The 23,505-nt window shown below is 43.1% G+C and overlaps 1 protein-coding gene across 2 annotated transcripts in view; it reads left to right on the forward strand.

The window, feature by feature from the left end:
• KCNH1 (potassium channel, voltage gated eag related subfamily H, member 1) overlaps window positions 1–23,505 on the forward strand; it is a 379,133-nt gene that overhangs the window by 161,667 nt on the left and 193,961 nt on the right. For both annotated transcript variants that reach the window (XM_012638358.1, XM_012638357.1), the window contains exon 7: window positions 48–477. In XM_012638358.1, coding sequence (XP_012493812.1) covers window positions 48–477 — 430 coding nt within the window. The remainder of the gene's footprint in view (window positions 1–47; window positions 478–23,505) is intronic.

The raw sequence follows: 23,505 nt of genomic DNA on the forward strand, positions 1-23,505 counted from the left end.
ATCTTTGGTTCTTTTGGTTCTTTGACGCCATGTTCCTCTTCTCATAGGGTATCAGCAGCTTGTTCAGTTCTCTGAAAGTTGTCCGGTTGCTCCGTCTTGGGCGAGTGGCCCGAAAGCTGGACCACTACATTGAATACGGAGCTGCTGTGCTGGTCCTGCTGGTCTGTGTGTTTGGGCTGGCCGCACACTGGATGGCCTGCATCTGGTACAGCATCGGGGACTATGAGATCTTCGACGAGGACACTAAGACGATCCGCAACAACAGCTGGCTCTACCAGCTGGCGATGGACGTTGGCACCCCTTACCAGTTTAATGGGTCTGGCTCAGGGAAGTGGGAAGGTGGTCCCAGCAAGAATTCTGTCTACATCTCCTCGTTGTATTTCACCATGACCAGCCTCACCAGTGTGGGCTTTGGGAATATTGCCCCATCCACAGACATCGAGAAGATCTTTGCGGTGGCCATCATGATGATTGGCTGTAAGTATGACACTGCTGGGACAGGGGTGGTGGGGACATACTGTTTGGTCATCTCTTCTGCTAGCTGGCAATAGGGCAATAGCTACTGTGCCAGCAGGATCAGGAGTATAATAACTTAAAAGAAGGGACAAATTTTTTTTTAAGACTGGGTTTACAGTTATTCTAATAAAGCAGTACATGCTCACTGCAAAAAAATTTAGAAAATATAAAAGAATACAAAGTAGAAAATAAAGACTTCCATAATTCTACATCTCAGAGATAACTGCTATTACTTTTGGTGTCTTCTCTTGCAAGACTATTTCTATGCATATCTGAACACACAGATAAGATTTTTATAAAGTTAAAATGAGATCATGCTACACATACAATTTGGTAAACTGTTCATAGAACAGTGAATTGTGGAAGTCTTTCCATGTCTGGGTTTTTTTTTTGCCTTTTGATAAAAGTTATATATTTTTAAGGTATATAATGTGACATTTTGATATACTGTACATATACATAGTGAGATGATTACAGTGAAACAAATTAACATATCCATCTCTTCATATAGTTACCTTTTTTTTGGTGAGAGCACTTGAAATCTACTCTTTTAGCCAATTTCCTGTATACATTAGACTATTCTTAACTATAGCCATCATGCTAAAATAGGTTGATTTAAACATAGCTCTAGATCTGCACAGCCCAATATTGTATAGGAACAAGAATATATGAAAAATGAATGTAAAACATCTCATTAATTATCTTTTATATTGGTTATATGTCAAAATAACAATATTTTAGATATATTGGGTTAAATAAAACCTTATAATTGTTATTTTCTTTTAAATGTGGCTCCTAGGAAAATTTTAAATCTTATTTCTATTGGATAGTGCTGGTCTAGGTCAACATTTCTGATGTCTGCTTGATAGTTGAGAAATTTTCCAACTCAAAAAGACAGACAAACCACATACAGGGAAAAAAAGGCTCTTACTGGGTTGAGAAATAATAGGTTATTGGAATAATTCGACTACATTGAAAAACAACCCTAGTTCTTGAGGAAGATACCTAAATCTGAATCATTTACCCATTAACCATTGTGTAGCTGTTCCATTGCTGAGTCTAGAAACAACTTTTGGCTGCAAACAAGAATGAACTCCCTTCATTCAAGGGAGTCTTAGGTAGGAGTGAACCTAACTGGGGGGAGGGGAGGGAGGAAAGTAAACGCGCTTATGTGGATTCGATTCATTGTGAAACTGCCAAGTGCACCCTGTTGGCACTTCAGTGACAAATTGATGTGGGAGAGAACAGTCCCCTGGTGAAGTACCCATTTGGACAGTGGTCTGGTTACTCTGGAGGACTCTTGGGCTCTGGTTCCACAGGCAGAAACCTTTTTGCTTGATGTGCTCCTTCAGGGTGCAGTTGATGAATTAATTAACCATTATACCAACCAGGGGCACCTGAGGTTTCAGTGTGCCCTGCTTTGTCTAACCGACCAGAGATCCAGCATCCCACTTTGTGAGTGGCCTTTGTTACCCCGAATGGTCACATTTGCTGCTTCCTACCTCCTTTTCCACAGCTATCTCATCACGTCTGATGCAGCCCTTTCCTAAAAGCCCTCTCTGCAGGCAGAGCTTGCCTGAGAGTATTTACAGAATGTGTCCAAGGGGGTAATTGATTTGTGAGAAGCATGTGCCAATGGAGCTTTTGGGTTTGCTCCTTATTTTAAACGGGGTTTTAATAGAGATGATTGCCTGGCCCTGGGAAGCAGCCTTAGGATCTGTGGGTGGCTAATTGCTTCAGCTTAATTAGAACTTGAGGTGCTTTCTGATGGCACAGAAATGGATTTAAGACCTTTGCTCTTCTAAAACTGTTTTAGCTGTAACTGAACCTATTTCTTAGGCTGTGCTTGCAGCATTTTTGTGAGCCTTGGGGCACCCGGTAAACAACCAGATGCACTGTGCTCGGGACACGATGTGATTTCCTTCTCCTACAGGGGGAGATGAGACACTTTGTCAATCTAAAGACCTCATTATATCCATTACAGAGAATTTGCTAAGAGTGGTCAGTTAGAAAATGAGCTCCATTTCATGGGCTCCCCAAAGGCTCTCAAATATGAGCAGATTTCCCTGCAACTTCTTCCCTGGAAGAAAAGAAAACAGTTCTGGCGGCATATAATAAGGACAAGCAATTTGTTTTTTTCCAAAACCATTCTTCTATGGAAAACATAATTTCTTGGGTATAGTCTCCAGGGAAAACCTCAATTATTACCACCTCTTTTCTCTCCCCACCTTCTCAGAGTCAGAGGTTTCTATTTCTTTTTTAAAAAAAGTGTAATACATGGGTAGTCACCTCTGCATTATGCAGCCAAGTATGATGTTTAGTCAAGCACATCTATTTAACACCATTTCATGAACACTTGTTATTTTCTAGGCACTGTGCTAAGTATGCTACACACGATTTCTGCTGCTCATGACAACTGTATACTTTAGAGATTATTATCTCTATTTTGTAAAGAAATGGAGGCTCAGAGAAGTTAACTCACTTTCCCAAGAACGTGGGGCTAGTGGGCAGGAGAGACAGGATTCAGATCCAGGCCTCTGTCCTGTGGTGTGTGGTCTAACAACACAGACTTCCACAGTCTCTTCACATTTACACACTGACACATTGAAAATTCTCTCCATAAACTTTCACAAGCCAGCAGTTTCTGCCTTGGAAACTTTTTCTGCTTGTTTGTTGTTGTCATATTAATTTAAAAACAAGATTATGGTACAGACTCAGGGGACCAGGTGCTTAGGAAATGAGCTATTTTTCAGCAACCTGTCGCTTACCGTTACAGCTGTTCCAGTCTCCGTGTGACACGCGTCTGACAAATTCTGTACTAACAGGAAAGTTATTGCACTCCGTGTAATGCGTTAGTAATTACCCTTGTAAACTCACATTCCAAACAACCTTTGTTCAGGACAACTGCTGATGTCTTATTAGATTTATGGGGTTCTTGTTTATCTTGCTTTGCCTGTGTGTACACATGTGCACACTTACCTCCTTCCTGTACAGCTCACAGGATTGGACGGGCACCAGAACTGAGATCTCTGGTGCTGGGAAGCATTGATCGCAGCCTGTATTTATGCCGAGGGCTTGATGCTGCCTTCCTCCCAGGTTACCCTGCAGTCAGGCCTAGCATTCCTTAAGGGGTAAAAAGAGACATAAAGCCAGTTGGCTTTTGAATTACTGGGTACACTATGATTTTTTCCTCTTTGCATTGAATTTTACGTGCCTTAGTAATATTTCTTGGCTATTCTGTTGCAGTATATTAACCATAATATAGATTATCCAAGCTTTCTGTTGCCTCTCCTCCCTGATCTATGCTCTGAACATCTCCTTATAACTTAGCTAATTCCCCAGAGGATGCCAGGAAGCAGGAAAACTAAATATTTTCAAGCTAGCCCACCTTTCTCAGTTCTGATTTGAAAAAAAATTTGCATTAGCAAAGGCAAAAACTGTTGGCTAATATGAGGCTTTGTGATTAGCTCTGGGTTTCAGGAATCTATGGTGTCTCCAACTGCCTGGTTTTATGTCCAGCTTCCATTCTGGGGTCTTGGCCTGGACCAGGGACACAGCAGCCCCTGCCCTTGTCCCAGTCTCCCTGCCCTCCTTGTGTGGGTCCGGCATAGTCTCCAGCAAGGACTAACGTGAGGTGTGGTAAATAGACTCACTTTTTTGCACACATCTCTCCTATGTGTTGGTGATGCTGAAAGAAGCACAGGCCACACCAGCTCTCTCTGTGACATCTGGGAGAGGATCCCCCCCATTCAAGAGACACATACTGCCTTCCCCGACAGGTACCAGGCTAGGTGCTAAGGATTCAGAGACTACCGCCATAGCTGGTGGTCTCAAGGAGCCGACAGTCTGGTGGTGGTGGAGGCGGGTGGGAAGGACAGAGATAGGCCCTATCAGCCCACCAGACAGTGACAAAGGCCTAGAGATGGAGTCTTCACCGTGGCTAAGCCTTGCCCTGGCCTCCCCGGGATCCCTCAAAAGAGGAAACATTGTCACGGGAGGAGTCCCTTTATCTGGGAGGTCTCGGTTTCAGGTTAGGGACACGACCCTGTCTGAGGGAGCTCTCCAGGGAGAATTCGATGCTGAAGAGACAGTTCCCATTTTCTAAATATGGGCTTTGCACTTTTCTGATTCTTTCCTCATAATGTCATTGCTGTCATCCTGTCATTATAAGTGAGCCGCATCCACTTCCTTTCTCTCTGATAATGGCAGGGGGTCTAGACGTCGTATCCTCCAGACACTCTTCACCCCCAAGCCTCACATTTGGTCTCCTACCTCAACACTGCACAACACCTATCTTTGAATTCATTCCTTTCTTCCCAGTCGTCCTCCACCTCAGCTTTGTAAAACGCTAGCTAAATGTCAGTGCTAAAGGGACTCTCGTGAGCATCTGTTTGGTCCAGAAGAACCTCTCCTTCTAGTTCTTCTTCTGGGCCAGACACCATCCTGATCAATGCTCCAGGCAACCTCCCCCAGGCCTGGGTGTTGCCAGACAGCAACTGGGCCTACCCCTAGTGGGGAAGGGACACTAGGTGCTGCACCCCTGGACACTTGACCCTGCTACCTAACCCACTGGTAGCCAGGCAGTATGCTTTGTGGCCTCACTTCAGTTTGGATTGTCTCTTGCCTTCAAGCAGGGGTTTTTCCCTGCCTCCTTCATGACCTTATTTAAAGATTTATTATTTCTTTCCATTTCACTTTTGCCAAATATCCATTTTTGCATTCTATATCAATATACTGGTTTTTCTAGAACGATGTGGGTTACAACTCCCAGGAGGTCATAATGATACTTTTAAGAGACTTCAAACACATGGGGGACTGTTAATAAATATTTATTGACTTGTTGAATCTGAACAGTTGAGAAAGCCTGAAGTTTTGGAAGGAGTCTTCAGTGCTATTGGCAAAGCTTCTTTTTTTTTATAGCATATGGATTCTCCTGCCGGACGAAGACCCAAAGTAATAGTGGCACCACCAAGGCTTCCCGAAAGCTTAGGGTTGGTCTGGCTACTCTGCAGTCATCAGAGACCCAGCTTTTCTGCTGTATCCACATATGACTTCCATATGGGGATCCCATATGGCTGTTCCAACTTCAGCCATATGTTCTTATTCCAGGAAGTAGAAGGAAGAGAAAGGGGAAAGTTGGCCACACTCCTTGCCTTTGAGAACAAGACTAGGAAATTGTCTAATACTTTTGTTCACATCATTTGCTGAAACTTGGTAATGTGGCCACTTGGTAACCTCCAGCTGCAAGGAAGGCTGGGAAATATAGTCTTTACCTTGGGTGGTCATGTGGGCAGGTAAGAGTACAGTTATATAGACAAGGAGAACAGATATCAGGGGCTGACTAGCGGTGTCTGCCTCAGCTTTCTTCCTTTTCCTCATCTTCACTCAATTAATACCCAGAACCATTAGCCTTCCAGGACAGGCAGACGCTGTTGTGGCTTTATCCCTGAATTGCTAGTTGAGAGACTCAAGTCCTAGATCTGCTCTGAGCTTTGGGTTGTACCCTTTAATTTTTATGGATTAGAGGTAAGAGGCTATCCTGACAATCTCACTTGGTGGAAGTGAAAACTAAATGGGATGATGATGTATGACAGCTCTTAGAAAAAGTTTAAAATTCAGATGCCATGATTTTATTGTTGTTAATAACAGTGATTGTTTCTTGCTCTTCCAAGTTAATTCTTTATTTCCTGTTCTTAGAAAAAAGAAAATAATAATTGCTGCTCCCTTCTCAGGAGCATGAGAAGGCTGTTTAATTTCATTTTTGGTTTATGTTTATTTTGGGAAGTGGGGCAGTGTTCAGAATGCTGTGGGAGAAATAACCTTTCATTTCTCATTTATTCTTAGAGTTCTTTTCTGGCCAGAAAATCAGCTTGTTTTTCTCTAGAACCTGATATTTTTAAAAGTTCAACTTGCCACTGTGCATTTCAGTTGGCTATGCCCGTCTCTGACACAACCTCAGACTACTTCCTCCTCTCCTCCCTTCCTCCTCTCCTCCAGAAAACTAACTCTGGTTACTCCCACCCTATTCTCAACCCTTAGTTACTTTCTGCTCCTAAGGCTGATGGACCCTGTTTTGTGTTGACTCACTTGCACTTACTTTATACTGCTCTATGAACAATCTTACGACATCATAGATTTATTTTTTCTGCCTGCTGTATATTTTATCCAGCTCTGGTGAGACTTGAAGCTTCTGGAGGGTAGGACTTGTGGTCTCCCTGCTCTTCCTCATCTCCTCGTGCCTGGACACGTGCTGCTGGAGTGCAGGAAAGAGTGGGGGCTTTGGAACTGAGGCTTCCAGGCCCACTGCTGCCCTTGATTAATGCTTTGACCCTGGGTAGTCTCCTCAGCTGAAAATGGAGGTACCGTTTGGGGATGGAAAAACAAAAGGATGCAGAGTATCTAGCCCAGTGTTTCCGTATGGGGCGTTTAAACAAGGGTAGCCCTCTCTCTGCTCCTGTGTTTCCTCTCTTACAGCACGTTTATAGGACTCAACAAGCAATAATGTTTCTCAACCATTTATTAGTCCTTTGGGTGTGCTCTACTTTAAGAGAATTTGAACTTACATAAAATATCAGATGCATTGTAGTTTTTAATGTATAGGTCATTAAATATAAGCATATCTGGATGTGAGCTTCCCTAGATAGAAAGCTTTAAAACAATTGGCCTGAGTGCAGAGCAAGTTATGGGAAACTCTTAAATGAGAAGTCGTTTCATGTGGTTGGGAGGCCTTCCAGGAATCACCGTCCAGGCCTGACTGACAGGATCTTCACGGGGCAGGATGTGGCGCAGGAGCAGGAGTGCTCCCTCTGGAGAAGGGGAGAAGGGACTAGAAACAGTCATGCACTGAGCACTCAAGACATGCCCGGTGTCATGCTGGGATCTTTCTACTGCCCAACAACCCATAAACAGATGTTCTTTTCCCTGTTTTGCAGATAAGAAAACTGAGGTTCAGAGACACAAAATAACTTATTCAAGGTCACAGTTTAAGAGGTGGCGGCACTGGGTTTTGAATCCAGTTTTATCTGGCAACAAAGTCTTGCCCTTTGTTTTATTGCTCCCCTTGCCGGTTATTTTGGAAAGTGGTGGGGAAAATGTCCTGTGCGATGTGTATGTGTGTGTTGGGGGGCAGAGTAAAGAGTTGGAGAAAGAAAGGGGCAGTGGAGAGATGGCAGGGAGGGGGCGCTTTCCCTGGAAGATATCTCCGTTATTTTGCTGTTTTTTTTATTTCAAAAAATTTAGGGGATACAAGTGTTTTTTGTTATGTGGATATGTTGTATCATGCTGAAGTCAGGGCTTTCAGTGTAACCATCACCAGAATAGTGCACATTGTACTCAATAGGTAGATTTTTACCCCTCACTCCCTCCCACCCTCCCACCTTCTTAGTTTCCAATGTCCATTATTGCTCTTTATGGCAATATACATCCTTCCTTTAGCTCCCACTTGTAAGTGAGAACACGTGGTATATTTTTTTCCATTCCTGAGATACTTCACATAGGATAATGGTCTCCAGTTCTATCCAAGTTGCTGCAAAAGACAATTTCATACTTTTTTATGGCTGAGTGATACTCCTTGGTATGTATGTGTATTATATACACTCCACATTTTTTTTTAATCCACTCATCAGCTGATGGGCACTTGGGTTGATTCCCTATCTTTGCTATTATAAATTGCATTGCAATGAACATTTGGGTGCAGGTGTCTTTTTTATAAAATGACTTCTTTTCCTTTGGGTAGATACCCAGTAGTGGGATTGCTTGATTGAATGATAGGTCTACTTTCAGTTCTTTGAGGAATCTCCATATTGCTTTCCATAGTAGTTGTACAAGTTTACATTCCTACCAACGGTATATAAGTGTTCCCTTTTCATCACAACCATGCTAACATCTATTGTTTTTTGACTTTTTATTAATGGAGATTTTGATAGGAGTAAGGCAATATCTGATTATGGTTTTAATTTGCCTTTCCCTGATAATCAGTGATATGGAGCTTTTTTTTTTCCTCCGTACGTTTGTTGGCTATTTGTCTCTCTTCTTTTGAGAAGAACCCGTTCATGCCTTTTATCCACTTTTTTTTTTTGATGGGGATATGTGTTTTTTCTTGCTATTATCCCTTTGTTGGATGTACAGTTTGCAAATATTTTCTCCCATTTTGTAAGTGGTTTATTTACTCCTTTGATTATTTCCTTTGCTGAGCAGAAAATTTTTAGTTTAATTAAGTCCCATTTATTTTTGTTGTTGCTGTATTTGCTTTTAAAATCTTATTCATAAATTCTTTGCCTAAGCCAATGTCCAGAAGAGTTTTTTCCTGTGTTTTCTTCTAGAATTTTTATGGTTTCAGGTCTTACATTTAAGTCTTTAATCCATCTTGAATTAATTTTTGTATATGGTAAGATAGGGATCCAGTTTCATTCTTCTGCATGTGGCTCTCTAATTTTCCCAGCACCATTTATGGAATAGTGTGTTCTTTCCCCAATGTATGCTTTGTTAAAAATCAGCTGGTTGTAGCTATATGGTTTTATTTCTGAGTTCTCTATTCTGTTCTATTGGTCTATGTGTCCACTTTTATACTAGTACCATGCTGTTTTGGTTACCATAGCCTTGTGGTATAATTTGAAGTCAGGTAATGTGATGCCTTTAGGTTTGTTCTTTTTGCTTAGGGTTGCTTTTGGTATTTGGGCTCTTTTTTGGTTCCATATGAAGTTTGGGATTATTTTTTCTAGATCCATGAGAAACGACATTGGAGTTTTGATGGGAGTTGCGTTGAATCTGTAAATCACTTTGGGCAGTATGGACATTTCAACAATCTTGATTCTTCCAATCTATAAGTATAGGATGTTTTTCTCTTTGTGTCATCTATGATTTCTTTTATCATTGTTTTGTAGTTCTCCTTGTAGAGATCTTTCACCTCCTTGGTTAAGTATATTCCTAAATATTTAATTTCTTTATAGTCACTGGAAATGGCATTGAGTTCTTGATTCGACCTCAGCTTGACTATTATTAGTATATAGAAAATGCTACTGATTTGTGTACATTAATTTTGGAACCTGACACTTTACTGAATTTATCAATTCTAGAAGTCTTTCAATGGAATTTTTAGGGTTTTCTATGTACAAGATCATATTGTTGGCAAACAGGGATAGTTTGACCTCCTCTTTCCCAATTTGAAGGCCCATTATTTTTTTCTCTTGCCTTACTGCTCTGCCTAGGACTTCCAGTGCTATGTTGAATAGAAGTGGTGACTGTAGGCACACTTGTTTTGTTCCCATTCTTAGCGAGAATGATTTCAGCCTTTCCCCATTCAGTATGGTGTTGGCTATGGGTCTGGTATATATGGCTCTTATAATTTTGAGGTATGTTCCTTTTATGCCTACTTTGTTGAGGGTTTTTTCAAGAAGGGGTGTTGGATTTTACCAAATCCTTTTTCTGCATCTATTTAGATGATCATATGGTCTTTGTTTTTAATTCTGTTTATGTGGTGAATCACATGTATTGATTTGTGTATGTTGGGCCATCCTTGCATCCCTGGGATGAAACCCACTTGATCATGGTGAATTATCTTTTTGATATGCTGTTAAATTTGGTTTCCTAGTATTTTTTTGAGAATTTTTGCATCTATGTTTGTAAGGGATATTGGTCTGTTGTTTTTGTTGTTGTTGTGTCCTTTCCTGGCTTTGGTATCAGGGTGATACTGGCTTCATGGAATGAGTTAGGGAGGATTCCCTCTTTCTTAATGTATGGAACAGTTTCAGTAGAATGGATGCCAGTTCTTGTTTGTAGTTCTGGTAGAATTTGGCTGTGAATCCATCTGGTACAGGGCTTTTTTTTGTTGGGAGAGTTTTTATTACTGTTTCAATCTTGTTATTATTACTTGGTCTGTTCAGGATTTCTGTTTTTTCCTGATTCAAGCTTGGGGGTCATGTGTTTCCAAAAATTTATCTATTTCCTCTAGATTTTCTAGTTTGTGTGTGTAGAGGTCTCCATAGTAGTCACAAATAATATTTTTTATTTCTGTCGTATCAATTGTAATATTTCATTTTTCATTTCTGATCATGCTTATTTGAATCCTTTGTCTTCTATTTCTGATTAATCTAGCTAGAGGTCTATCAATTTTGTTTGTCTTTTCAGCAAATGAACTTTTCATTTCCTTTATCCATTGTATTGGTTTTTTGTTTGTTTGTTTTTAGTTTCCATTTTTTTAGTTTTGCTCTAAGCTTTCTTATTTCTTCTGGTAGTTTAAGGTTTGGTTTGTTCTTCTAGTTCCTTGAGGTGTGACATTAGGTTGTTATTTTGTGATCTTTGTCTTTTTCATGTAACCATTTAAGGCTATGAAATTCCTTCTTAATACTGCTTTTTCAGGCCGGGCGCGGTGGCTCACCCCTGTAATCCTAGCACTCTGGGAGGCCGAGGCGGGCGGATTGTTTGAGCTCAGGAGTTCGAGACCAGCCTGAGCAAGAGTGAGACCCCGTCTCTACTAAAATTAGAAAGAAATTAACCGGCCAACTAAAAATATATAGAAAAAATTAGCCAGGCATGGTGGCACATGCTTGTAGTCCCAGCTACTCGGGAGGCTGAGGCAGAAGGATCGCTTGAGCCCAGGAGTTTGAGGTTGCTGTGAGCTAGGCTGATGCCACGGCACTCACTCTAGCCCAGGCAAAAGAGTGAGACTCTGTCTCAAAAAAAAAAAAAAAAAAAAAAAAGAAATACTGCTTTTTCTGTATTGCATAGATTTTTGGATGTTTGTGTCATGTTTGTTGTTCAGTTCAAAAAATATTTTGATTTCCATCTTAATTTCATCTTGACCCAAAGATCATTCTGCAGCAGGTTGTTTAATTTCCATGACTTTGTGTAGATTTGAGAGTTTCTCTTGGAGTTGATTTCTAGTTTTTATCACTGTGATCTGAGAAGATACATGGAATGATTTCAATTTTTCTGAATTTGTTGAGACTTGTTTTGTGGGCTAACATATGATCTGTCTTGAAAATTGTCTCTGTGCTGATAAGAATGTATATTCTGCAGTTTTTGGGTGTCATGTTCTGTAGATGTCTGTTAGGTTCATTTGTTCTAGAGTTCTGTTTAAGTCTAGTGTTTCTTTGTTGATCTTCTGCCTTGATAATCTGTCCAGTTAGTCAATGGAGTATTGAAGTCCCCAGCAATTATGATGTTGCTGTTTATGTCTTTGCTTAGCTCTAGTAGAATTTGCTTTATGAATCTGGGAGCTCTTATGTTGGGTATATATATATTTAGGATTTTTATATCTTCTTGCTGAATTGCCTCCTTTATCATTATATAATAACCAAATTTTCTTTTTTTATCATTGTTGATTTAAAGTCTATTTTATCTAATATGAGAATAGTTATTTCTGCTTATTTTTGGTTTACGTTTGCATTTTCCAACCCTTTACTTTGAAACTATGAGAATCCTTGTGAGTTAGATGGGTTTCTTGGAGACAGCATATACTTGGGGTGTGTTTTTTTTTTAACTCATTTAGCCAGTCTATGGATTGTAAAGGGAGTAATAATACTGTTTACATTTAGTGTCAGTATTGATATGTGAGATATTGTTCTTTTCATCATTTTGAATGATTTCTGGTTGCTTTGTTTTCTCCCTTGTGTTACTATTTTATGAGTTGTTAGCTTTTTCTTTCAGATGTTTTTACACTGTTGGTTATTGATTGCTCTGTTTCATGTGTAGAGTACTTTTAAGCATTTCCTATAGGGCAGGTCTAGTGGTTACAAATCCCCTTAGTGTTTGCTTGTCTGAGAAAGACTTTATTTCTCCTGCATTTACAAAACTTACTTTTGTAGGATACACAATTGATGGCTGGAAATTAATCTGTTTAAGAATACTAAAAAGGGGACCCCAGTCCCTTCTGGCTTGATAGGTCTCTGCTGTTAGTCTGATGGGTTTCCATTTGTAATCTACTTGTTGCTTTCATCTTGTAGCTTGTAGCATTTTCTCCTTCACATTGGTCAGGCTGATGACTGTGTGTCTTGTTGATCTCTTATTTGCTATGAATCTTCTATGTGTTTGATGACCATCTTGTATGTGGATACCTAAACTTCTAGTGATACCAGGGAAGTTTTTCACTATTATTCTTTCAGATAGGTTTTCCATGCTTATTGCTTTTTCCTAATCTCCCTCAGGGATACCTATAATTATTATATTCATTCACTTTGCATATTCCCATGTTTCTCTGTTATTATTCATTCTTGTCTTTTTTCTGCATTTTTTTACTAACTGGATTATTTCAAAATCTTTGTTCTCAAGCTCTGAAATTCTTTTTTCTGCTTGGTCTAGTCTGTTGTTAAAGCTCTGCTGCATTTTGAAATGCCCTAAATGATTCTTTCATTTCTTTAAGTTCTGTTATCTCTTTTCTAATGTTTCTAACTCTTCAGTGAATTTTTCATTCAAGTCCTGAATTGTTTTTTTGTTTTTTTTGAGATGGTTTTCTACTTTCTCCTCAATTCCATTCATCTTACTTGCCATTCAAAATCTGAATTCCATGTCTGTCTTTTCAACAATTTCCTTCTGGTTGGAGTTCATTGCTGGAGAGCTTTTGTGATCCTTTGGAGGTTTTAAGACAGCCTGTTTTTTCATCTTGCCAGAGATTTTATGCTGGTGCCTTCTCATCTGGGGCCTCCTCTCTCAGCTCAAAACAGACAGCTGATATGGTACACCTGTTCTCCTCTACGTGGACCTCTGTTGCTTGGTGAAAATAGGGATAAGTCCCTGGATGGTGCGTTTGGGTCCTACTCCAGGAGGCTGACCAGGCAGGAAAGGGGTAGATACACTGTGAGCTTTTAATGCTACTGCTCTCCTGTGTCTCCCCTGTCCCCCTGTGGTTGTCACTAGGCCACTGTGGCAGGGCTGGCCCCTGGTACAAGGTGCACACACGAGGTGTGGCTGGCTGGTAGGTTGGGGCGTACATGCGATTTGAAGATTTGCTCAGTGCGGCATTCCCATGTGCAGGCCTTGGTGGCTGAGGTGCTAGGCGCATGCAAGGGGTGAGATATGAGCAGGGTACAGCACAGGTGCAGGGTATAGTGGGCCTGGGGGGCAGAGCAGACCCCCAGTTCCAAGTGGGCCAGCGGGTCACAGCTCATGTGCAGGACCCCAGGACACAGTGGTCCTATGGGGCAGGGCGCCTGTGTGAGATAGAGCAGGTCTGTGGGGCACACTGCTCATGCATGCGGGGCATGGTACCAGTGGGGCAGGGCACACGCAGGGTGTGGCACGCAGGGCATGTGAGTGGCATAGGTCTGCAGTGTGCAGTCCACCCAGATCCAGAGGTAGTAGCTGCACTGGTTTTTACCCTACTTGGAGTCTTCTAGGTGGTAGCAGTGATGGTGGTCCAGTGGCAGTGGCCACTGAGGGCTATGGGCATGTTCTCTGCCCAGGTCGGGCGGGAAGTATGAATGAGTAAGATCATCCAGGCCAAGCAGATGCTGAGCCCATGGTCTTCTGCTCTGCCCAGGTTTCCTAGTGGCAACAGTGGCAGCAGTGGTGCACATCACCTGTCCATGGAGCCTGTGCAGGTACCAGGATTCCCCCTCCCTCCTCACCCGGCAGAGGTAAGGGGAAGGCAGCAAAAACAGATCTGACCCCTGGACAGAAGTACCATTCTGGGGTTGGGATGCTACAGTGGCACCAGACATAGTGCCCATGGCTTGCAAGCCAGCCGTCCCTTCTCTCTGGAGCAACACAGCCGAACAGCCTCCAGTCAGGTCTCTGTATCAGTCTGGAGGCCTGCTATGGTGGAGGGGCTCTCCTGCCACTCAGGTCGCAACGTCCCCAGGGGAAGTGTGGAGCCTGGGATTCTCTCCTCTGTTCCTTTCCCGTGTGTGGGCACCTTGCCTAATTACCTCCGGTCCTGCCGAGTGGGTTGTCCCACTTCTGTCTTCTTCACTCCTGCCTCCTCTCCATGGATTCCCAGTGCTCTTGCTCAGATGGTGGATCCAAAGGTGGGCATGTATTTGCCGCTTCCAAGCCTTTCTGCGAGAATGGCATTGTGTAGCCTGCTTCTAGTCTGCCATCTTGGCCCCCTCTATTTTGATTTATAATTATGGTGATAAAATACCTGATTGCATGGGAGGACATTAACCTTGTTCATGGCTGGATTACTGCACTGGGCAGAGGAATTTATCAGTTTTAGATGTTAAGAAGCTCTGATGATGGAATGCCTACTGATGAGGGTCATTAATCTCTGACTTTACGGGTACCCACATCATTTGTAAAATTTTTTTCTTTTTTTAAAAAAATAATTTCCATCCAAATGGAAATTATCATGTGGAGATGTTGCTATATTCAAATCTTTTGTTTCTATTTAGCTTCTATGTCTATTATCTTCTTTGAAACTCATAATACTCCAGGGGCAGGTAGTGTTCTCCCCATGTGATGGATAAGGAAACTGTGGAGTGACTTTTCAATGGTCACACAGCTAGTGAGAAGTGGAGCTGGGCTCATCACTCCCAGCCCAGTGCTGTTCTTGCTCTTGCAGATCACCCTGACAGCAGTTGGTACTGGAAGCCATAGACCACACTAATGCCAACAGATTGTGGCAGCTGGTCCCTTTCTGGGATATCCTCAAAGCTTGAAGAGCAGGAGTGAAGCTGGACAAAGAGTGGTTGAATCCTTCGTTCCACTTTCAGCAAAGGAACTTGATTAATCACGTTTCACACCTCTTCGGCTGCTTTCTGTCAAGCATTTATTGTGGCTCTTAATTGCTAGACTGACAACTGCAGGCAGCTAGAAAAAAATCATGCAGAGGAGAAAAGAATTTTCCTTTCCTTCTTTAAAATTGGTGGGAGGAGGGAAACCCACAAGAGAAATAGTTTCTAAAAATACGTAAATAAGTATGGTCCCTGAGAAAACAAATGTTAGATTTACCTGAAATTCCCCAGAACCTCAATCAATCAGCAGTTAGCTGAGTTCCTCTGGGTTCATTTGAGTCCTGCCCTGTGCCGGGCACAGTGTGTGCACCAAGGATGGAGCATTGAATGAGGCAGACATAAGCTCTGTCCCCTCTTTACTTACAGTGTGGTGGGGGAGCCAGATGAGTCAATAAGTGAGATGAATCTACACTAAGGAAAGGTCAGGTTGTTATGGGAACATGTGCAAGGGCCTCTCCCCAGTGAGGAGGTCAAGGAGGGGTCAGGCAGTACATGCCCCATTTATTTGGGAAGAGCCCTGGGCCAGCCACTGAGGGCCTTCCTGAGATTTATCATATTGCATTGATGTGTTGATGTCTCCCCAACTGGACTTCAAGCTGCCTTAGGTTAGAGGCTGTGTAAGCCAATCCCTGGTCCACAGTGGGCTCAGTAAATATTGAATGAGTGGAGGAAGGCAGGAAAAATAAGATACCATCCCTTCCTCAATTTGCTTACAATCTAGTTTGGGAAACACAAATGTAAACAGGAAAAACCATGTGAAACTGGCAAGCACTAGATGTTCATGAAATAGACTTTCAGACTCCTGGGAAGACAACAGTCATTTCTGTAATGTGGCAGTGAGGGCGTTATGAAAGAGAGGAAATTTGACTTGGCCGATGAATAATGGGTAGGATTTGTATAACTTACAACAATGGGTAGGTAAGAACAGTATTAATAATGATGAATGATTGAACATATACTGTGTGCAGAACACTTTATATGCATTCTTCATTCACCTCTCCTAACACCCCTAAGTCATAGGTATCATTATCCTAGTTTTACAGGTGAGGAAAGTGAAGCTCAGGGAGGTCCTTATCTTCTCCGGGATCAACCTTTTTATGGATGGTGGAGCCAGAATGCAAACCCAGATATCTAACTCCCAAGCTCATTGTCTTTCCACCACTCTGAGTGGCCACTGCAGTCACTGTCAGCAATGAGGATGGCCCTGGAGCAGAAGGCTGCAGAGAAAGCAACCACCAACCCCCCTTCCTGCCAAATATTGAGAAGAAAGAAAGATGTGCTCATCCGAGAGGGGCTGAGCTCCTGCTCTGTGCCTCTTGGTTTGTCAGCCCCATAGACTCCTTTTTGCAGTAGGCTAGTGCTTGGTGACCACCTCTGACTATCTGTCATGTGCCAAGAGACAGGGATTGCAACACATTGCAGTAAGGCCAATTCGCTGAATTTTTTGAATGCCCAGATCTCCATGATGTCTTCAATTTAGAAACGTCACTGAGGTGCAGTCTTGATTTTTTACTTGGAGGACTCCAGCAGTTATTTCTGGATCATATCACTCAGTTTGTTAGACCAAAAATGCCATAGCCCATGATAGTGTTCAGCTTGGTTCTATCAAAGACTGTCCCTTTCGCCTGGACAGCCCCATTGGAATCAATGCTACCCAGAAAGGAAACTAACTAGACAATAAGGATGATTTAGGAATGCCATCTCCACTGTCAATGAAACCAGCAAGCTGCATGTGCAGCTGACTTTAGGTTAACAGCAAAACTTCCATTTCTATAATCATATAGCATAGAAGTCCATGCAATCAAAAGAGAGAAGCATGGATATGAATCCCAGCTGTACTACTTAATAGCCAGATGAACAAGCTACCTAATTCCTAGGCCTGTTTCTTCATCTGAAAATGGGAATGATGCAAATTAAATGACATAAATGAAAGTAAAGGTTCATTCCTTTTAGAATCTTTGTTTCTGCCTGGTGTTCAGTCCAGAGCCACAGATGGCCTGTTAGTTGATGTTGATGCCACTCTTTAACTACCCTTTATCTGTGCTGTTTGTTCATTAATTTGGTTGAATTGTACAACCATTCTACCAGGGACTTTGGTAGGTGTTGGATGAGAGTGTAAAGGCAGGGAGAAGGTGTTATGTGCAAAGCTAGTAATTGAGAACAGAGACAGCACAATGCTTTGTATAAGAAGAGCTTGATAAGGGTTTGTTTGTAGAACTAAATGTCAAGAAAGAACTCTTCCGGTGAGGATGCAGCAAAACAAGGAGCTGTTAGGGCCAATTCCGTAAATCCTCCCCTGACAGTGACTCTGCAGCCTCACAAAATGTTTCCATTTTCACTTTTCCCCATTGTGGTCCTCTCTGCATGCGTGAAAGAGAACACTTTTAGCTTTCATCAGCTAGAGGTCTGGCTCTGAATCATAGCTACATGGTGATAAAAACCCACCATCGCTGCAAGAAAACTTGGCAAGGAGAGAGGTCTTGGTAGGAAGAGCAAAAGGAAAGGGCAGGAGTCTTTAAAAGAAAATCAAATATGTGAAAAATCTCCAGTGAGTTCTGCAGAGTTGCTGATGCCCTGATTGCCCTGGTCAGGAGGATGACCCTTTGTTCCTCCTTGAGGGAAGGAGATGGGAAGAGAAGCTGGTCTGGGCTGGAATGGGGGTGGTGGCTGAGCCAGAGCTGGCTGGCAGGGGGCGGTGGAGGGGGGATGTTCCTCTGCCTGATTGTAAGCACCTAAATTAGGGCCAGACCCCCTTCTTCGAGCTCCCTGGGTTTGATAAGGAGGAAGCAGAATGAACCCATTGGAGAAACTATAGTAAACTCTGATTTCCTATAAAGCCAGGTCCAATTGTGCAAATTAACAGAGAACAGCAGACTGCAGTCTTGCATTGAAAACACAAAGTGATGGCGGCTTTTGGGCCATGGGACTATCCATCAGGCCCAGCCTTGCAAGCAGGAAGGCCAGGAACAGGCAAAAGCCACAGGCTCTCCCTTGGCTGTCTTTTTAATTCCTTCCCTCCTCAGAAGCTCAGGTGTTTAATTACACTGAGCTGTGCTCACATGCAAGCACTGGCAGCCTTGGCTGGAATCCAGCACCTTGACAAGTGGAAGGGAGGCAGGATTTCTGAGTGAAGGCCTTCTGAACACATGGTTGAATGTGTGATTTAAGCCTTCCATCTTTGCTTCTCTCTCTTCCTCCCCTCCACAAATATTTATTAAACCCCTACTGTGTGCCAACCACTTAGAAATGGTGAGAGGACAAATGAATAATTAACCATTCTTTTTCTGTGATAGTTAATGGTCTCATGGGCACTCACAAAGATTGAGTCATCAGGATTGAGAAGAACCTCAAAGTGATTTCCGAGGTTGTACTGTGAACCATGTTTCTACCGTCCTTTGCTTTTGCAGTTGGCTTTTGGAACTCAACTCCATGACTTGACATTTATCCCAATGTGTCTTCCCGTCTTCCTTGACTACGCCAATCTGGGAACATAGACATGGAACAGAGTCACGGTAATAGGAACAAAACAACGGTTTCTTTTTCTGTTGCTTACTAACAAGATCATTAGACCCCAACTTAAGTTATAGGGTAGTAGTAATGTCTCATGTTGACTTCGGGTGACCATAGCTGCCTAGTCATCCATCTGATAGGATCTGCTGTCCTTCCCTGGCCACTCCTGACACATACCACATGGTTCCTCCATTGCTATGTGAATGCCCCCACTGGCATGATCCTTTTCTCCATCAAAGTGCTGATGTTACTTTTCCTGTGCCACCCCTAAGGATGTGCAGAAGTTCAGCAGTTTGCTCCAGTGTGGGGGAAATGTCTTCCTCTATCGGTGCTCAACTCTGGCACTAGGACAGAGCAGGATCATGTCATGCTGCCAGTAACAGAATACTAGTTTCATTTGACTTGTTTTTGTTTTCTCCAGTCCCTTTTCATAGACCCTGACTTGAGTTTGGTTCAGAAGACCCTGTGGTGTGTGCATCTTCCTTTCCTCCTCTTGCAGAATCTCACCCTCTACCAGTGTTCCTAGACAAAGCTTGTTCTCGGCAAGCATCTATACGTGGAGAAATTGCATTGCTACTATCCTGTGCTTTGGTGATGGCTTTTTGGACTCAACTTCATGATTCCCAGTAGGGTGGGCCCTTCCCCATTGGGCACTTAAGGTTGTTGTTCCCTGACTACTTGGAGGTATAACCCTGGGGAGTGGCCATTTGTCCCCACACGCCACTCTCATCTCTGGTTCCTGGCACCTCTCCTATAGATAAATTTTAGCCTTTTTGTCTCCATGTGCTGGCATATAGCTTTAATCAAGCTACAATTTTAAATTTATTTTTACGATTGATTGTCAAATATATGATTTGGAAGTTTTTACTTCCATTCTGTGGATAGCTTTCTTACTTTCTTGAGGGTATCCTTTGATGTACAGAAGTTTAAAATTTTGCTGAAGTCCAATTTATCTTCTTTTTTTTCTTTTGCGGCTTGTGCTTTGGGTGTCATAGCTAAGGATCTTGATCTTTAATCTACTCTCTTGGCTATTACCTCCCTAGCCACAAGTCGTTCATGAATTTGATCAGCATGACACCAGTTTGAGGGTGTTCTGGTCCATTATTTCTTCGCATTATATCATGCAAAAGCAGTGCACGCTCTAGAGCCACTCTTCTCCCACTCTCTTCAGAAACTTGCAGGGGACACTTCCCTAATCTGTCACTGAGAGGATCAGAGTGAATATGAGGGAAAGCACCAGATCATTAGTGAGACACGCAGCTCGTAAATCCCCAACTTTATTATGGATAGGATACTTGGACACACTGTTTTTAAAATTTCACCAACTGGTTGTTTCACTTCCGTGTAGTAAAGAAGGCGTAGAAATAGTTACGAAAATCAATTTTCCTGGGATACTGCTGAAAGCTGGAATCAAAACTGTCATTGTGTGGAATGACAATAAGCACTACTGTCCAGTGGGTACTCTTGAGAGTCAGAGAGCATTAGTGAGTCTGGAAGGAGCCCTGCAGTATTGAACTATGATAACTGCCCCGGCAGCATCTTGCCATCCCCTCTCTGGCACTGTGTCCCTCATGATGCCATGGCAGCCAGACGGGGCTGCTGCTCACCCCATCTGAAATCATCGACCTGCTTTTCACAGTCAGCTGGGCCGTGGGGACCTGGCTATTGCTTATCCCTGGGCTTAGAAGCTGAGAACAAGGCTTAGGTCAGGGAGAGGACTCTCATGAGGTCACATGCTGACCTTTCCACAACCAGCTTGGCTGAAAATAGAACGCACAACTTCTACCTCTGGGAGTTCAGACCCGACTCCACATTTGCCACCTCCCTTTCCCCCCAGCCAGCTGCTCCTCAAGGCTCTGACACTAGCTGAGAGAGAGAGAGCGCGCACGCGCATGCAGAAATACGCAGGTGAGGTCCGATTGGAGGGAAGTAAGGGCTTACGCTGGACTAAGTGGATTTGATATAGGAAGCATGAAAATATTAATTCTCATTCCCTACATTGATAGACTGCTTTGAGCAAACAGAGCGCTTTGTGCATATTATGCCACTTAATCCTCGTAGTAACACAGTTGAAGAAGTGGGCCTCAGTGTGGTTGGCTGGTTTTCCTGATATGACACAGCTGCTGAGTGGAAGAACCAGAGCTCATGCCTGAGTCTTCTGAAGTGTTCCCTCAGCACCCCACAGCTGCGCCTTTGAGAGCCCCCCTGGGAACAAGGCTAGGGTAGTCCAGTCCTACCTCGTTCTTTTTTCACTGAAAGACACGATGCTCACACAGAACTCTCTTGCTCTAAATTGTCAACGCAAACACTTTATTGTTGGCAGTAGTCTCAGTTCACTCAGAGCTACATGCCGGGATCTGAAGGCCACATTACTTACTCTATAGAACCAGTGCTTGGCTTGGGGAGGTGTATATGTTGGCCGTTTGGATTATGGTCAGACTAAGGGAGGAGCTTTAACTCCAAGCCCCTGGTTTTCTTTGTACAGAAGCTCAGCAGTACCAGGATGCCTTGCTTTTATATGTTTGGGTCAGTCACGATAATGACAGTGTTGGTGATGATATTAAGAGCTAAGATGTGGCCAGGCACAGTGGCTCATGCCTATAATCCCAGCACTTTGGTAGGCCGAGGCAGGAGGATTGCTTGAGGCTGGGAGTTCAAGACCAGCCTGGGCAACAAAGCGAGACCCCATCTCTATAAAAAATTTAAAAAATATGTTAGCTGGGCGTGGTGCTGTGCACCTGTAATCTCAGCTACTTAGGAGGCTGAGGCAGGAGAATCACCTGAGTTCAAGGTCGCAGTGAGCTATGATCACACCATTGCACTCCAGCCTGGGTGACAGAGCAAGACCCTGTCTCTAAATAAATAAATAAAATAAACCAGCTATGATTATTGGACACTCATTATGGGCAAAATACGCTTAATGACTCATTTAATCCTCACAACCCTACGAGATGGGACTATTACCGTCATTCCCATTTTACAGATAAGAAAACAGGCACAGAAAGGTGCTAAGTCATTGGCCTCAAATCAGCTAGGACGTGGAGGAACTGGGATTCATAGATTCCAATTGCAAATACTCACCAAGTGCATATTAAAGACCTAACCTATGTCCAGATCCCAACAGTCAGCTTTGAGAGATGACTGTCTCCCCCTGTGCTACTTTTTTGCCTTTGCTTCTGCTTGCTAAGAGGCTGATGGTGTGCGGAGTTGTGAGGGAGGGCAAGGTAGGGTAATCCCCTGATGAACATAGGCAGTAGAGATGGTCTTCTATTCTCCTTGCCTCTCCCCGCTCGTGTACTCACTTTGTGTGGCTTTGGAAAGTTCCCCAAACCAGGCGTTACCTTCTGAGCTTCAGTTTCCTCATCTGTAAATGGAGACGAGGATGTCTCTATTTTACTGGCAGGGTGGTTGAGAGGCTTAGACATAATGGCTGTGAAATCCCTGGCATGAGGCCTGGCATACAGTAAGTGCCGAATAAATAGCTGCTGGAATTACTGATTGCTATTATTATTATTCCTCTCCTCTTCCTTTCTATCCTTACCCCAGACAGTGATGTGGGTGTTGCCTAGAGAGCACTGTCTAGAAGTTGTCCGACCCCAGCCCCTTGTCCAATTTGGTACAGAGACCCATGAAGTGCAAGAAGGTAGCCAGGCCCCATGCACCCTGGGCTGCAGAGCCCGCTCCTTTTGTGATGAAGTGGCAGGCTTTATTCACTTATTCATACCATTTGCCTTTGGAATAAATTAAATAACGCTGCCTCAAGGAGAATTTCTCCACATCTTCCACAGAGAGTATCTCCCCCCTAACTGCTAGTCCATTGGCCCAGAAGGGGTGGGGATGGGGAGGCTCGTGGGGTCAGCAGGGACAGAAGCCCAAGAAGGATGCCCTCCCCCATGGTGTGAAGGCCTCTGATAAGGTCACCACTTTGCAGGGCTGACTCAGCTGCTGCTTTCCTCTTCTAATCAGGCTTCTTGCAAAGCAGTTATCTCATTATTTAAATATCCATCCTCCAGTTGAATGTTCTCACATTCATAACTTAATGACCTTAATTATGCACATTAGTGAGAAAAGTACTTGGCATTGCATTCCATTGCCTGCTGACATTCCTTAGAGGCTTATAAGTCATTTCCTGGTTGGGCACATAAAGAGATCACAGAACAAGAGAACTACTAAGGTACAAGAACCCTCTCCATGCCAAGTGTGGCTCACTGTTCTCAAAGGTTAGGAGTGCTTGGCTTGGCTATCTCTGCCTTAGGGGTGAGGATGAGAAGGAGAAACAAACAGGCACCTGGAGTGGGGCCCATTCTGTGTCTGCCCCTAAGGAGCAGTTTTGCTTTTCTATTCCTCTATGTTTTACTGCCTGGAGATGGGAAAAGTAACCTTCAGCTCTCCCTTTCTCAGAGGCGAATAGTTGGGTAGTAGATTTGAGATATGTTCTGCAACTCTGAGCCAGGACTTTGCAGAGAGGACTTCAGTGGGGAAATTCTTGAGAGTTGACTTGAGGTGTCAACTCTTATTCCAATTGGAAGGTGAACAGGACCTTAGTCTCCTGGTTATGGCATTTCATGTTTTCTAAATGTTTACTGAATGCCTACTCTGTGCAAGGCACATCATAGGTATTTCTTGGTAGCAAATAGGCCCTTTTGTACCCTGAGCCTATTTATTAATATCAATGAGAAAATTTTGCTGTTTGTTGATGTAATATATACAATGTCCATCATCCATGCTTAGAGAGGATGATGGGAATATCACTGGGTTATCCAAATAAAGACAAGTCCTCTTGCCTAATTGTGCTTCTGGAGGAAATCAG

Source organism: Propithecus coquereli, unplaced genomic scaffold (assembly GCF_000956105.1).
Source record: "Propithecus coquereli isolate 6110/MARCELLA unplaced genomic scaffold, Pcoq_1.0 Scaffold129, whole genome shotgun sequence".
NCBI classification, from domain to species: Eukaryota; Metazoa; Chordata; class Mammalia; order Primates; family Indriidae; genus Propithecus; species Propithecus coquereli.